General features: G+C 39.0%; 1 protein-coding gene across 1 annotated transcript in view; it reads right to left on the reverse strand.

Moving 5' to 3' along the window:
• Positions 1-928: 928 nt before the first annotated feature.
• Positions 929-12,397, reverse strand: part of hs6st3b (heparan sulfate 6-O-sulfotransferase 3b) — a 59,942-nt gene continuing 48,473 nt past the window's right edge. Inside the window, exon 2 of the mRNA XM_068329763.1 lies at positions 929-1,673. Coding sequence (XP_068185864.1) covers positions 929-1,673 — 745 coding nt within the window. The remainder of the gene's footprint in view (positions 1,674-12,397) is intronic.

The following is a 12,397-nucleotide window of genomic DNA, read 5'->3' on the forward strand; positions in this document are numbered from 1 at the left end:
CTTATGTTTCTACATATTACATTACTTGCTTTTGAAATGTGAGTTCCTGTTTGAATGAATCTCTTTTGGATTTTGTGTCAATGTTACTATCTTGTATTTTGATTTTTATGAATAAACGTGATTTTAAAAATCTCTCTCTCTCTCTTTACATATATATATATATGTGTGTGTGTGTGTGTGTGTGTGTGTGTGTGTGTTCATACTGTTATCTTTGTGTTTTCTTTGGAAGAGTTGTCTGCAAGATTGTACTTGAGAAAACACTGTGCACTGGACTGTATCCAAAATAGAAGCATCCAATAGTCTTTTGCAGTTTGGTTTGATACATCTGTACTGCATGCATATGACACGGTTTTTAGAGAGAGTTTTTTTTTTTCATTAAAACAATAGAATGTACTCAAAATAAAATAAATATATTATTAATGCTATTAATTAAGCATGACTTACAGCACAGACATCTTTTGAATCTCTCCTCAGTTGTCCATATAATGTGGATATGTGACATGCAACCATTAGTTTCTCTACAAATGCATCAATCAGCTGCAACGCTGGCACAGACATTCATTGATTTGAGAGAGAATGTCAAAATTGAAAGCAACATGGTCTATGGCAGTTTATTACAACTGTATTTTTTCCACTCAGTTTGCTGTCTTATTCAACACAAAACATAAATAAAAGGCAAAAATTAAACGAAATAAATACATATAAAAAGCATTTAAAGATTTAAGACACCAAAGGGCATTCCGAGGCAGAGCTCACAGACTTGGCAGTTTTCCTAAAGAAACTGGAGAGCAGTTGGATCACACTGAAGCAAAGAAACAGACGGATGCAGGAGTCGGATTAACGGTGAGAAAAAAATGAGAGACACAGTCAAAAGTAGGGTTGGAACTCGTCTATGATGAATGTTTCTCTCTCTTTTAAGGCCAAAGCCTCACCAGCGGGCCACTTGACTCGTGTAGTCCTCGGTGGTGGTGGGGAAGTCACTATCAGTCCCCTTCACAAACCTTCCTCCCCCTCTGTTTTTGGGTGCCCATGGCCTGTCCTGCTCTTTTTGCTCCCTCATCCAACGCCTCTCCTCACGCCTCTTCAATCGCACCTCCTGGTGCTCCCTTTGGCGGCTGAACTGGAAACGCTGAAGGAAGAGGTCCTTTGCGTACTCGTACAACTGCACATCCAGGAAGTTGAGCTCTTCAATCCTTCTGCGCACAAGCTCACTTAGGTCCACGTTGGCGGCTCGCGTGCTGTTGATCTGCGTGAAAGCTGAGATGAAGCGCAAGCTGAACGTCCGCTCAAACAAGTATTGCGTCTTGCGTTGAAATTCGGTCAGGCCGTAGAAAGCCATGTTCTTCAGGTTGCTCATGGCGCTGCTCAGAAGGATGTGGTTGCGCTGGCTCTCGTTCATGGAGGACAGGTTGTAGCAGCCCACCAGGCTCAGGTCAGCTAGCATCCGCACCTGACGGTTGTTGGCCAGGTTGGATGGGCAGTTCATGAATTCAGTCAGAGTCACACCGGACCAGTCGTCCCCGCTGTAACAAGTCGGCAGCTCATCCTGGGTCGGGGAACGTCCATCACACATATGGAGGGCGGTTTTCCATGTGGCTCCACGCTGGACGTGCTTCCATTCGCTCAGGTAGCGAGAGACTGGGTCACGCAGCATGGTGATGTAGTAGAAGTTCCTGCAAAATAAAGACAGAGAGCTGTGAGCACATCATCATCATTGCAAAGGGCCGTCCTGCATTGTGCTGACAGATGGTGACCTTTGTCTGTGTATGAAACAAGGTTGGATGCTAATTGGCAAACTGAAAGTCTCACTAATGAGATTATTATACTTTCTCTATATTGTCCTTGAAAATCCTTGCATCAGAGAAATAGTTTCACCAAACTGAGCTGGAGTTATTTTCATTCCATGGATATTTTTCACCTAGCACAATGGAGAGTAATTGGTAATCAAGACCAATTGATAAAACTTAGACATACAGAAAACAATCGGGGCTGACCCAAATAAATCCAAACATGTCACAGTACAAAATAATGAGGTTTCAGTTTTTGTGCCTCAAAACTGTTACACATTTAACTGGGTTCACTATTGTTTTTTGACCAATCAGAGCGGTGCATTTTATAGGGGGGAAAAACATTTTGCAGGCGGCAAAAAAATCCTGCAATTTGAGGTACAAACTGTTGCCTGGCCCAGATAATTAAGATGTCTACAATCATCGCCAAATCATTCACTGATAACAGAAAACAAGCTGAGCATAGATTCAGTGGTGTCCTGCAGTGTCAGCAAAGAGATGATCAAAGACAGGAGGTTGATGAAAGAAGGAAAAAGCAATTTTTCACCTCAAAGTTGAAGCTATACTGCTCAACATATCAAACAGTGCTTAAAGGGTGATGTTACAGCTGCCCTTCATACCAAGGTTGAAGCCCCCCAAGGAGAACTACAGACATGTCAAAGTGCATCCTGATGGAAAACAATGATTGGACAAGTGTTGGTCAGGTAAACCTCTCCGGAGGTGATGTTGTGTGAGTGCCATGTGAATATTTAATGATGCGACCCCCTTGCTGGAGAAGTGTCTGGAAGATAAAGTGAAGGGCTGCAGCACTCGCAGAGCTGCTTCACTGCTGTTATAACACAGGAAATACCCACACAGTCCCACCCAGGATTCAACACTTTATCATTGCCATTTTCTTTGGTACAGTACTTGCATAAAAAAACAAAAACAACTACTAACACACAGCAAAAAGAAAACCTTAGAATTCCCTCAGAGAGAAAGAGAAAGAGCAAAACAAAGAGTCTCATATGCTTATATTTATACTCCTGAAGGTGAGATTCAGTGCAAAAGATTGAAATCGACTAGCATTGAGCAGACACTGGAATATTTTGCAGAGACTTGATTCAGTCTGTGTTTTTCATAAGTGAAAAACTGCAGTTTATCTCGATTTGCATCTGGTTTTTTTTTAACAACTTGTTCCATGTTTGTCCTTATCAGTTCTCTTAAATCAGCTCTATAACACTGAGATATCATCACAGGTGTTATCAGAGTCTGAGTCAGCTTCACTAACTCTGATGAAGAGGAAGGGCAACATCTCCATGAGCTGTTTTCTCTAAACGGTATTTATCTAACAGAAAATGTGTGTTGTATTAAGCTATCATCTTGCCTGATACAAAGCAAAAAAATTATATGAATTCAATGTCAGTAACTTTTGAGGTCATCGACACGGAAGCAGTGAACACTTGCCTTAAATCAAAATAACACAGATTCATGTACGACCAGTTTGTGGTGGTTTCCAGGAGCACATGAGTGCTAGGATATGAGTGTCATCATAATGGCTTCCTGAGGATACTGCAAAATATGGTAAAAGGCAACTCCTGGATCCACCTCTTTATCTGGATCAGCTCCAAAATTCAGCAGTTTGGCACATATACACCCTCACAGCAGGGTTCACAAAAAATTGTTGGGTAGTTTAAGCATAATTGATAAAATGCTAAAAATCCCCACCTAGCATCATTGAGGTAAATGAAACTAAATCCTGTAAACACTTATCCAGAACCATTCCAAGATTTAATGAGTTATTTCCTGCATATGCTCAACCCTCCTACTAAGTTTCATGAAAATCTGTTTGTGTAATCCTGCTAACAGAACGAATGTTGGCACAAAAATCACCCCCCCTGGCAGAGGTAATCGTACCACAGGCATCCTAGCATCTTAACATCAAATCTTCATCATTTATCATTTGTCCAGTTACTTTTAGGGTGAGGACAGAATGTGTTGAATTAGTGCACAGGGGAGTTGTGGATGGATCTGGGAACTCCAGCCATAAATTAAATTAAACTGAGTGCGAATTTAACACAAGACTAAAATCTTTGTTTTACTAAATAATACAATTCCATGATTGATTGATGATTGCCACCACCACCACCATCATCATCTTCATCATCATCATCATCATCATTGCCATCCTTTGACTGAGATCTCAGATGCAACATGTTTCCACCAGTTCCTGTCATAGCTTATTGGAAAGCTACATTGTGTAGTAGAGATGAAAATCATGCTTTCAAATGTAGACCCTCCATGCACACCAAATATTCCTTATGTGAGGATTTGTTTCTTGTTTTGTTTTGAGTATTGAGTCGGAATTTTGCTTTTATTAACATAAAGTTTTAAAATTGTCATGACAATCAGTTTTAATTATAACTAAGAAAATCAGTGTTTACTATATGCCATAGAAGGAAGTGTTAGGATGCATCAAACTTTTTGTGTAATAGTTTGAGAGCGTGGTGTAAATTGAAGAGAGAGAACCTGGTCTCATGCCTCAAAACTTCACTTATATGTCTTGAAAACAGTGTGTAAGGGTAAGGGTGGACACTGACGAGATGTGAGGTAACACTTTTGTGGAAGTGAAATATGACAGCTCAAAAAACTTTCACCTTAATTCAAACATGAATCCAACTTTTCCTCAGGTACAACAAACATAAAGATTGAAAGAAAAGAAAAACCTCACTGAAAAAACAGCAAAATATCTAGATGTGCAAACAACAACCCTGTCCCCCTCTACCTTCCACAAGATTGCCAAAAATATGCTGTGACTTAATTTGTGAAAGATTTGTCCTAACTGTGCTGTCGGAATGCTGATGTGGCGACTGCTTCCTGACACTTGCTCCCAGAGTCTGCTGGCTGCACATATATCCTCATTAGACTGTCTCTGCAACATAAACACATGCAGCAAGTGTTGTCTGAGTGCACTCAACAGCCCAAAGGTCAGTTGTATGCACCATCAGTGTCAAAACTCATCAGGATCAATGGGTCTGCACAGCTGTCACAAGGAGTCCTTTCCACAGAGAACAGAGGTACAGATGAAGACGGATTTTTCGGGGTGTCATATATGTATACACACACACACACACACACACACACACACACACACACACACACACACACACACACACACACATACACACACACAAATATATATGTATATACCTGTATGTGTGTGTTTGTCTCTCTCTCTCTCTCTCTCTCTCTCTCTCTCTCTCTCTCTCTCTCTCTCTATATATATATATATATATATATATATATATATATATATATATATATATATATATATATATATATATATATACTGTATATGTGTGTATAGACACACACGCACACACTTGGCTCTCAAAACTTCAGAAAAGGCTGCCGAGTCGTCAGTACAATCCCTTTAGTGCAGCTCATTAGATGCATCATGCAACCACAGCCACTACAGTAGTTTCCATTCTATGCACCAATTTTCACCCTATTCTGGTGAAAACAGTTTTTAAAAAGGCCATTCATTGAAGGTTATAATCCAGTGAGCCTTATAGTGCGGAAAATACTGTATATATTATATATATATATATATAAGATATACATATACTATTAATATTAATAGAAAAAAAAGATGATGCTCAAGAAGTCAAGAACCCCAGTATATTATATTCAGAGAAGATAATACAGAAGAGCACCAAATTCCAGGGAAGTCTCAAAGTTGTGAAGAAATTTCTAAAAAAAAAGTCTTTTATGAGTAATCAGTCCTTCACTTAGGCTAATAGCTGTTGGATATTTCACTTTGATTGAAACTCGTGGACAGACTTGAAGACTTTCCCTAGAGCCACACCACTTTGCATAGCACTAGCTCCCAATAAATTCCACAAAAGCGGTCCCAAAACCCTACAACCCAAGGCACATTTTGTTCCTCAGGCAGTGTCAGTACTACTGACTACTGGCTTATAATTTTCCCATAATTAGCCCCGATGACATGATCCCAGCCCACTGATTCTGCCTGAATGTAGGCTGCTCAGAGGAACATTGTGCTTCCAGTAAAAGCTTGATGTTTGTTGGTGAATTGGATTGACTCAACAAGACATTGTGTAGGTGTTGAACATGTTGCAGGTGCTTATGGGTGGACTAGATAATAAGGAAAAGTGAAATAATATATCTGTAAGCCGAGCAGAAAGTTGCTCAGATCAAAGGCTAACAGTAAACAAGAAGAGATCACGTTCTGGGGCAGCAGTGAGCTGACTGATCTTTACAGGGGTAGGCGCTGTAGGTGTGTGATTGGAGTCTGCTGACTTCTCTGATTTATTCTCACCGTGTAACACATTTGTCCTTTACTCCTCTGCAGTCCAGGAGCATTAAGAGAAACCTTTTAAACTTTTTTCCTCTGATACTCTCCACAGTTGCCTTGAACAGTTGAGAGGTATGCTTGCAGGTATGACTGAACAACATCGTTAGTTTATAAAATGATGAACACTAGATTTTTAAAATCTATACCCTTAAGTGCATTCTTATGAATCTATTGAAAGGAAGTAGAAAATACCACACACGCTCTGCTGTTTTCATAGTTTAGTTACTTCTAGAGGATGAGTAAACACTGTGGTTTGAAGGAATTAGGATAGAGACTCCTCCTCTGCCAACGGTAAATCAGCTTCCATTCACACAAGCATGTAATGTAGTATTACTAATAAATAATAATGGTATTTTTATTTATGGATGACTCTTCAGGGCCACTTTAAATAAGTCAAATGGCCATTAAAAGTAAATTTTCTCATGCGAATTGAACATGAGCAGATGACGTGTTTGTGGAGAGACTTTCAGAGGGTGGGGGGCAGCTATGGAGATGATTCTGTTCCACATCCGGTGCCTCGCACTGAGTAGTGAGGACAGAAGAGTGGCATCAGAAAACTGGAGGCTGAGGGAAGGGGCTTGGTGTGGGGGTTTTGTAAGTGAGGAGAAGAAAATTGAAGCCTATGTGTCACAAAATATTATGATTACTATTTAAATCGATGATAATGGTGGTCACTAAAAATCCCACAGTTATAACTTTTCTAACTGGAACAGTAAAACATTCAGAATCTTGAGCGAGGTGTGGGACATGAGTGTTACCCAGCTATTTTCACCTGACTTGACTTGCCCCCCCCCCCCTGTTTCCCCTCCATGCCCCTCGTCACTGTTAGACATTAGCGATCCCTCTGGATCCATAACCTTTTCTTAAAACGCTTTCACATTAATCACGCTGCTGATTCTACTCGTCAGTCTCCCTCTCTATGCCTTGTGTTTATCTCTCACCTACTCTCTGCTTCAGGCGATTTTCATTGAAACAACCATTGCTGCCCCTTCACTCTTCTGCTTTTTATAGCCTATACCAAGAGATGCCTCATCCAGGTAAGTAATGGTAATGATAAAAGTTTATGAGAGAGGAAGGCAACACAGTGATGGCTGATTCAATTTCAACAAATAATTTCCAGATAGTCTAGTTTTCCAATTTTTAGATCTGAAATTAGAGATTGGAACAAACTCTGGCTAGCTTCTGAAGAAATCAGCTTTTATTAAACATTGGAAACAGCAGACTGTGAAAGGTATGAAGGGTGTGTTGGAGGGGGTATTGACTTTAAGCAATATAATTCATGCTACGTACTTAACATGAACTTGAGGCACCAATCAGACCTATACGTAAAAAACAAAACAATGACTGAGCACTGAAAAAAATTTAGCAGCAAAATGACCTTGGGTTTATTTGTAATTAAAGAGAGACAGAGGAAAACACTCAACTAGATTAATGCTTCTAATCCACTTAGCAGTTATGAAAAAGATTCTTGAAGCTGTCAGCGCCTATGATGCTTTACATGAATGCCTCTTTTGGCCGAAGTGCCACTACAATCTTCTGAGGACGTTATACATGTCTAATGGGGAGGCTTTCCTTTGTGTGAAGGCTGGAAGCCTAAACGTAGCCTGAACATAAAGAAGACTAATCAGGGGACACTTAAATAAGAGAAGAGCAGGCCGAGATCATACATGTGGTGATCATGTGATCATACATGAATCCATTCTGGGTGAAATGTTGTATGTTGTAAGGAATCATATTTTGATATCTCTGGGTACCAAATACAAGTTTGGATTAAAAATCACTTCTTGTTTTTTTATATCTGCAGCTCACAGATTTTAAGACATGTAATGTAATGTTGACAAATGTGTGTTGTGTGTATGATATAGTGTTATCTTAAAATATTTTGCCATGTTTAAATTACTGAACATCTTCTGTAACTTCACAATTCTAGCTGTATCATTTTGATGAGAAAAAGGACACCACTGCGTGAATATTTGGTACAGTCTGACAGCTGCACTAAAGCAAATTGTTTCATTTGTAATGAGAGCGTTGTGCACTAACAGACTTCTACATTTTGCTCATTACATTTTAAATATTTTCCAGTGGAGAGTACCACTGGGCTTCATCACATGGTTGTCAGAGTGAATCCTAATGTTACACCCCGTGGCCCCGCAGTGTGCTGAGAAACATTTAGTTGTCCATTTGACATTCACAGTCTGCAAGGTTTTCATTTACACAAAAATCACTATGTATGAAGGCAATTTAGCTCTCTCATTAAAAAGACATAAACGCCTCAGAACTTAATGGCATCGCAGACTAAAAGAGTGAGCCTTTGGAGCTTTGAGTTTACATATTAAGATTGTCATGTGCATAAAAATGGAAGTATCTGGTCAGTGTTGACTCAAAACAGAAAGATATGGTAAACAGTACAAGTTCACCATCCTCCAGCTATTTATCTGACGCGTTCAGAAGCAGCCACACATTACGCAAGAATTTTCAAAAGTTTGTATTGTGTGTCAATTAATTTTAATGGTAAATTTTACCAGCATTTGTCACAGTATGCCTGTTATTAATTTGCTTCTGTAAAATAACATCTATAGTTATTGTATCTTCACAGAGAATAAAACAATCAATACTGTGAGGTGAAGCTGTATGCATGACTGCAGTGTTAATTGTCACAAAGCGGCACATTCCCTTATTGTTATCTGCACCTTTCATTATAAAATCTATCACAGGGAGATAATACAGTTCAAGCTTAGTAGGAGAAATTTTCATTAGCAATCGTGTTTGATTGTAATTATTTTTAGTGCGATTTTTATTGCTATACAGGAAATGCTATGTGCTTACTATTGAGAGAAAACCCTGAGCATTATGCCAAACTCCACTAGTGAGTATGATCAAGCTGAAATTACTTTTTTTGGTAATGAGTTCCTGGATCCCTACTGCCTTTAATTTCACTATTCATAAAAAGTGACATTAATATTATCAGGGGTGAGGTGATTGAAAGTGATGGAAGCCCTCCTTCATCAGTCCACTTTATGAACTGCAACATTACATGTCTTTCGATATTAAAGCTGAACAATGAAGTCACTCATAACCTGCTGCCATAAACAGCACATAAATGTGGCACACCCTGGATGTAGGTTTGTTTCAGTTGTTCATTTAATTGTTTTATAGATGTACAATGAGAATATAGAGCAATCTCTAATCTGACTCCTGCCTCATGTGAGGAAATGTCCTTGGTATGTGAGAGCAATTCAGTTTCCAAGGTCTCTACGGTACATCTCAGTGCTGTCCCGTTTCTCTCAGACAAGATGAGACTAGAGACATGCATTATTTGTAACTGATACCATTCCTTAATGTGTCTGCACTCCCCCTGGCAGCCCATAATGGACCATTTTTGAGGTTCTCAGCATCTTGTTCAGCTTTTGATGGTGATGGAATGGGGACAGTGGGTGTCACCTGGGAAGAAACAAGAAGAACGATGGGCCTTTCATTTACTTGTCAGGAAGCTGGCATTGCTACCACTTGACATGATGTGCATATAGAGAGTACTTGTAAGTGGAGTGGCAGATAACAATAAAGGAGAAAATTGCCCTTCAAAAGCAAAATATCCTCTTGACTTTTATGATCCAGCAGAAAAAAAAAGAAAATGTCACATAGGTAAGATAAGAAATAATATGTACAATAACTGAGTACATATCTCAAATCAATAATAATTAATACAGTGTTTAAAGGGCAAATGCACAGATATGTCACAGCTGTCCGATTATACAAAAGGTCTTTGGTAGCATGTGAAAATATTTTTTTCATGGTTCCAGATGGAGCCATTTAGTCTGAAGTGTGAAAAACTGCCTCAAATGAGGTTCCATGAAGCAACTTGAGTTCTAAAATTAAAAAAAAAAAAAAGTTTGTTGTCAATTCAGACAGAAACACTCTTCCCAGACTTCTGCTTGAGGCCAGGGGTGGGATACAGCTTTAGAGAAGAACTCATTTGTAGAATGAGTAAACATGTGTTAATAACATTTTAATCTCTTTGGTAATGACAAACTGTAAATTATTAAAAATTACGTCTATTTGTTTTTCTTTGTATTTATTTCATGCATCTATGAGGTTGTTTGACTGAATGAAGAAACATCATCACACCATACAGAGAGTCTGGTTCTGGGTCAAAGAAATGGTTGCCATCTATTAGGGCCTACTAGCTTAGGGCCTGAGTGTTGAAAGGTGAGCTTTATTGTAAAAGGTGTGAGGATTGAAGCATTAAAATGCCCATCTTGTTAATGTAACACTCATGAATATCTGTGTCCAGGACTTTGGCACTTCTTGAAGTCAGGTCAAAGACACAACAGCAGTGGGGTTATGAAGTCTCGGCTTTAACAGCATAAAATTAGTCAGAGGTAAAATAAGGGCACGCTGTACAGATATGAAAGACACAATAAGCGTCCATCACCTGTCTCCTCACCTTTAACCATTTGCAGATGACACAGGTGTGTGACTCAACCCTTTGCGACATTGACAACATCAAAAAAATCCTACCGGGGGCAACACCTAAATTAAAGTCTGTATACTTTGAGACGGATGAATGCACTTCAAGAGAAATTGGCTTAGGATTCCGTCATCTTCGCTCAAATCCAAATGGCTGTGTGTCTTTAATGAGATCTGTCATCTCATTTTAGCTCTTGGGGCAATATCTGTTTGACCTCAACTGCTTGTCAGGCAGTGGAGAACAAAGATTTAAGTGGCATTTAAGTGGCAGGGGCAGTGTTAACAAGGCTACACACTGGGCAACAATTGTAACAGATCTCGTATGCTTCTTTTCAGTGAAATTATAGGGTTGAAATCAACAAATGAAATTTTAGTAACTGCAGTGTAACGACTGAAAGAAAGGTTGAGAAAGAAAGTGAAGCATTTGGTCACTATTTTCACCCAAAGGAAAATATCTTGATGTACAAAACACAATACCTGGGCATGCTGAGAATAAAAGTGAGGGTTTGAATTTTGCTTAACATTGGCAAGCAAGTCCATGCCGTCACAGTTGCTCATCTCTAATTTGAGACCAATCAGACATTGTGATATGACAGCCAAGCTTTAATTACCACAATACTGGGAAGAAAAACCTGTCTCATTATACTCTCCTTTTAATCGTTCTCTTTCAAAGATGTTTCCAGGAAACGGTGGAGTAAGAGACAAGGCACACACTCCCAAGGTCTCTGGATTAATAATACAACCAGAGGAGATGCAAGTACACAGGCGGGTAGTGGAAACCACAGTACATGCCACATCATATAACACAAAGTTGAAAACACGGAGAGCTTTGTATGCCGCCTTGAGAGTGTTTGCCTTCAGTACATACAAACACACACACACACATACACACACAGCATTTCATCTGTTCTACATGCTACATTTCTAGTGTTTTTAAAACGTTCAGTATTTTGACCCTGTCTAAGGTTTTCATTATCATGAACATCATTGTAATTATTGTAGCAATACAATAAATGCTGAAGTGGCAATTTCGAGTGGTGAGTGAACAGGAAGGGGTGAGGAATTATTAATGACATCAGCAAGTGTCCACACTGATATAACAGCACTGCGGTATAGTGATGGAGTTTCTGAGCGGGTCTAGGTGTCTGGCTTTCAGATTGGCCAGCAACATGCATGTACACTTTGGTCCAAACTGAAAATATCTACCTGAAGTATTGAGCCGAAATTTTAAATGAAAGTCAGTCATCAATGATTAGATGATCTTTGGAAAAAATACTGTGTGCACAGGAACACACAACAATGTAAATGGCTTGATTTTATATATATATTTTATATATCATCTCGCTTTAGGCAGCTGGGTGGTCACAATAGAGTTTATGATCTCAGTGAGTACTAATCCAAACCATAAATATTTTCATGTTATTCTTGTAAATACCATACTACTATGGTCATAAAAACTAGTCCTGCCAATAATTACTTTTATGAGGTTCTTTCCAATTATAAAGCGGCTATAATCATGATATATTAAAGTTTTAATCTCCTTTAGTGCACAACCCTAATGTGTGGATTCATCTACCAACGCAACAATGCTGAGCAAAATGGAGGGAAATTCATGCGGAAATATTGAGCGCTATGAGGCCAATATTGAGTTGGCTCTACATTTTCTTTTATGTTCCATGTTACTCACAACTGGACATTTTCATGTGTTTTATACTGGGCAACTAAACATATTACTTTTTAAAAAAAACAAACTTTTCTTTATCTATACAAGTAGAGCTTGGAGTTT

This window comes from Antennarius striatus, chromosome 12 (genome assembly GCF_040054535.1).
Source record: "Antennarius striatus isolate MH-2024 chromosome 12, ASM4005453v1, whole genome shotgun sequence".
NCBI lineage: Eukaryota > Metazoa > Chordata > Actinopteri > Lophiiformes > Antennariidae > Antennarius > Antennarius striatus.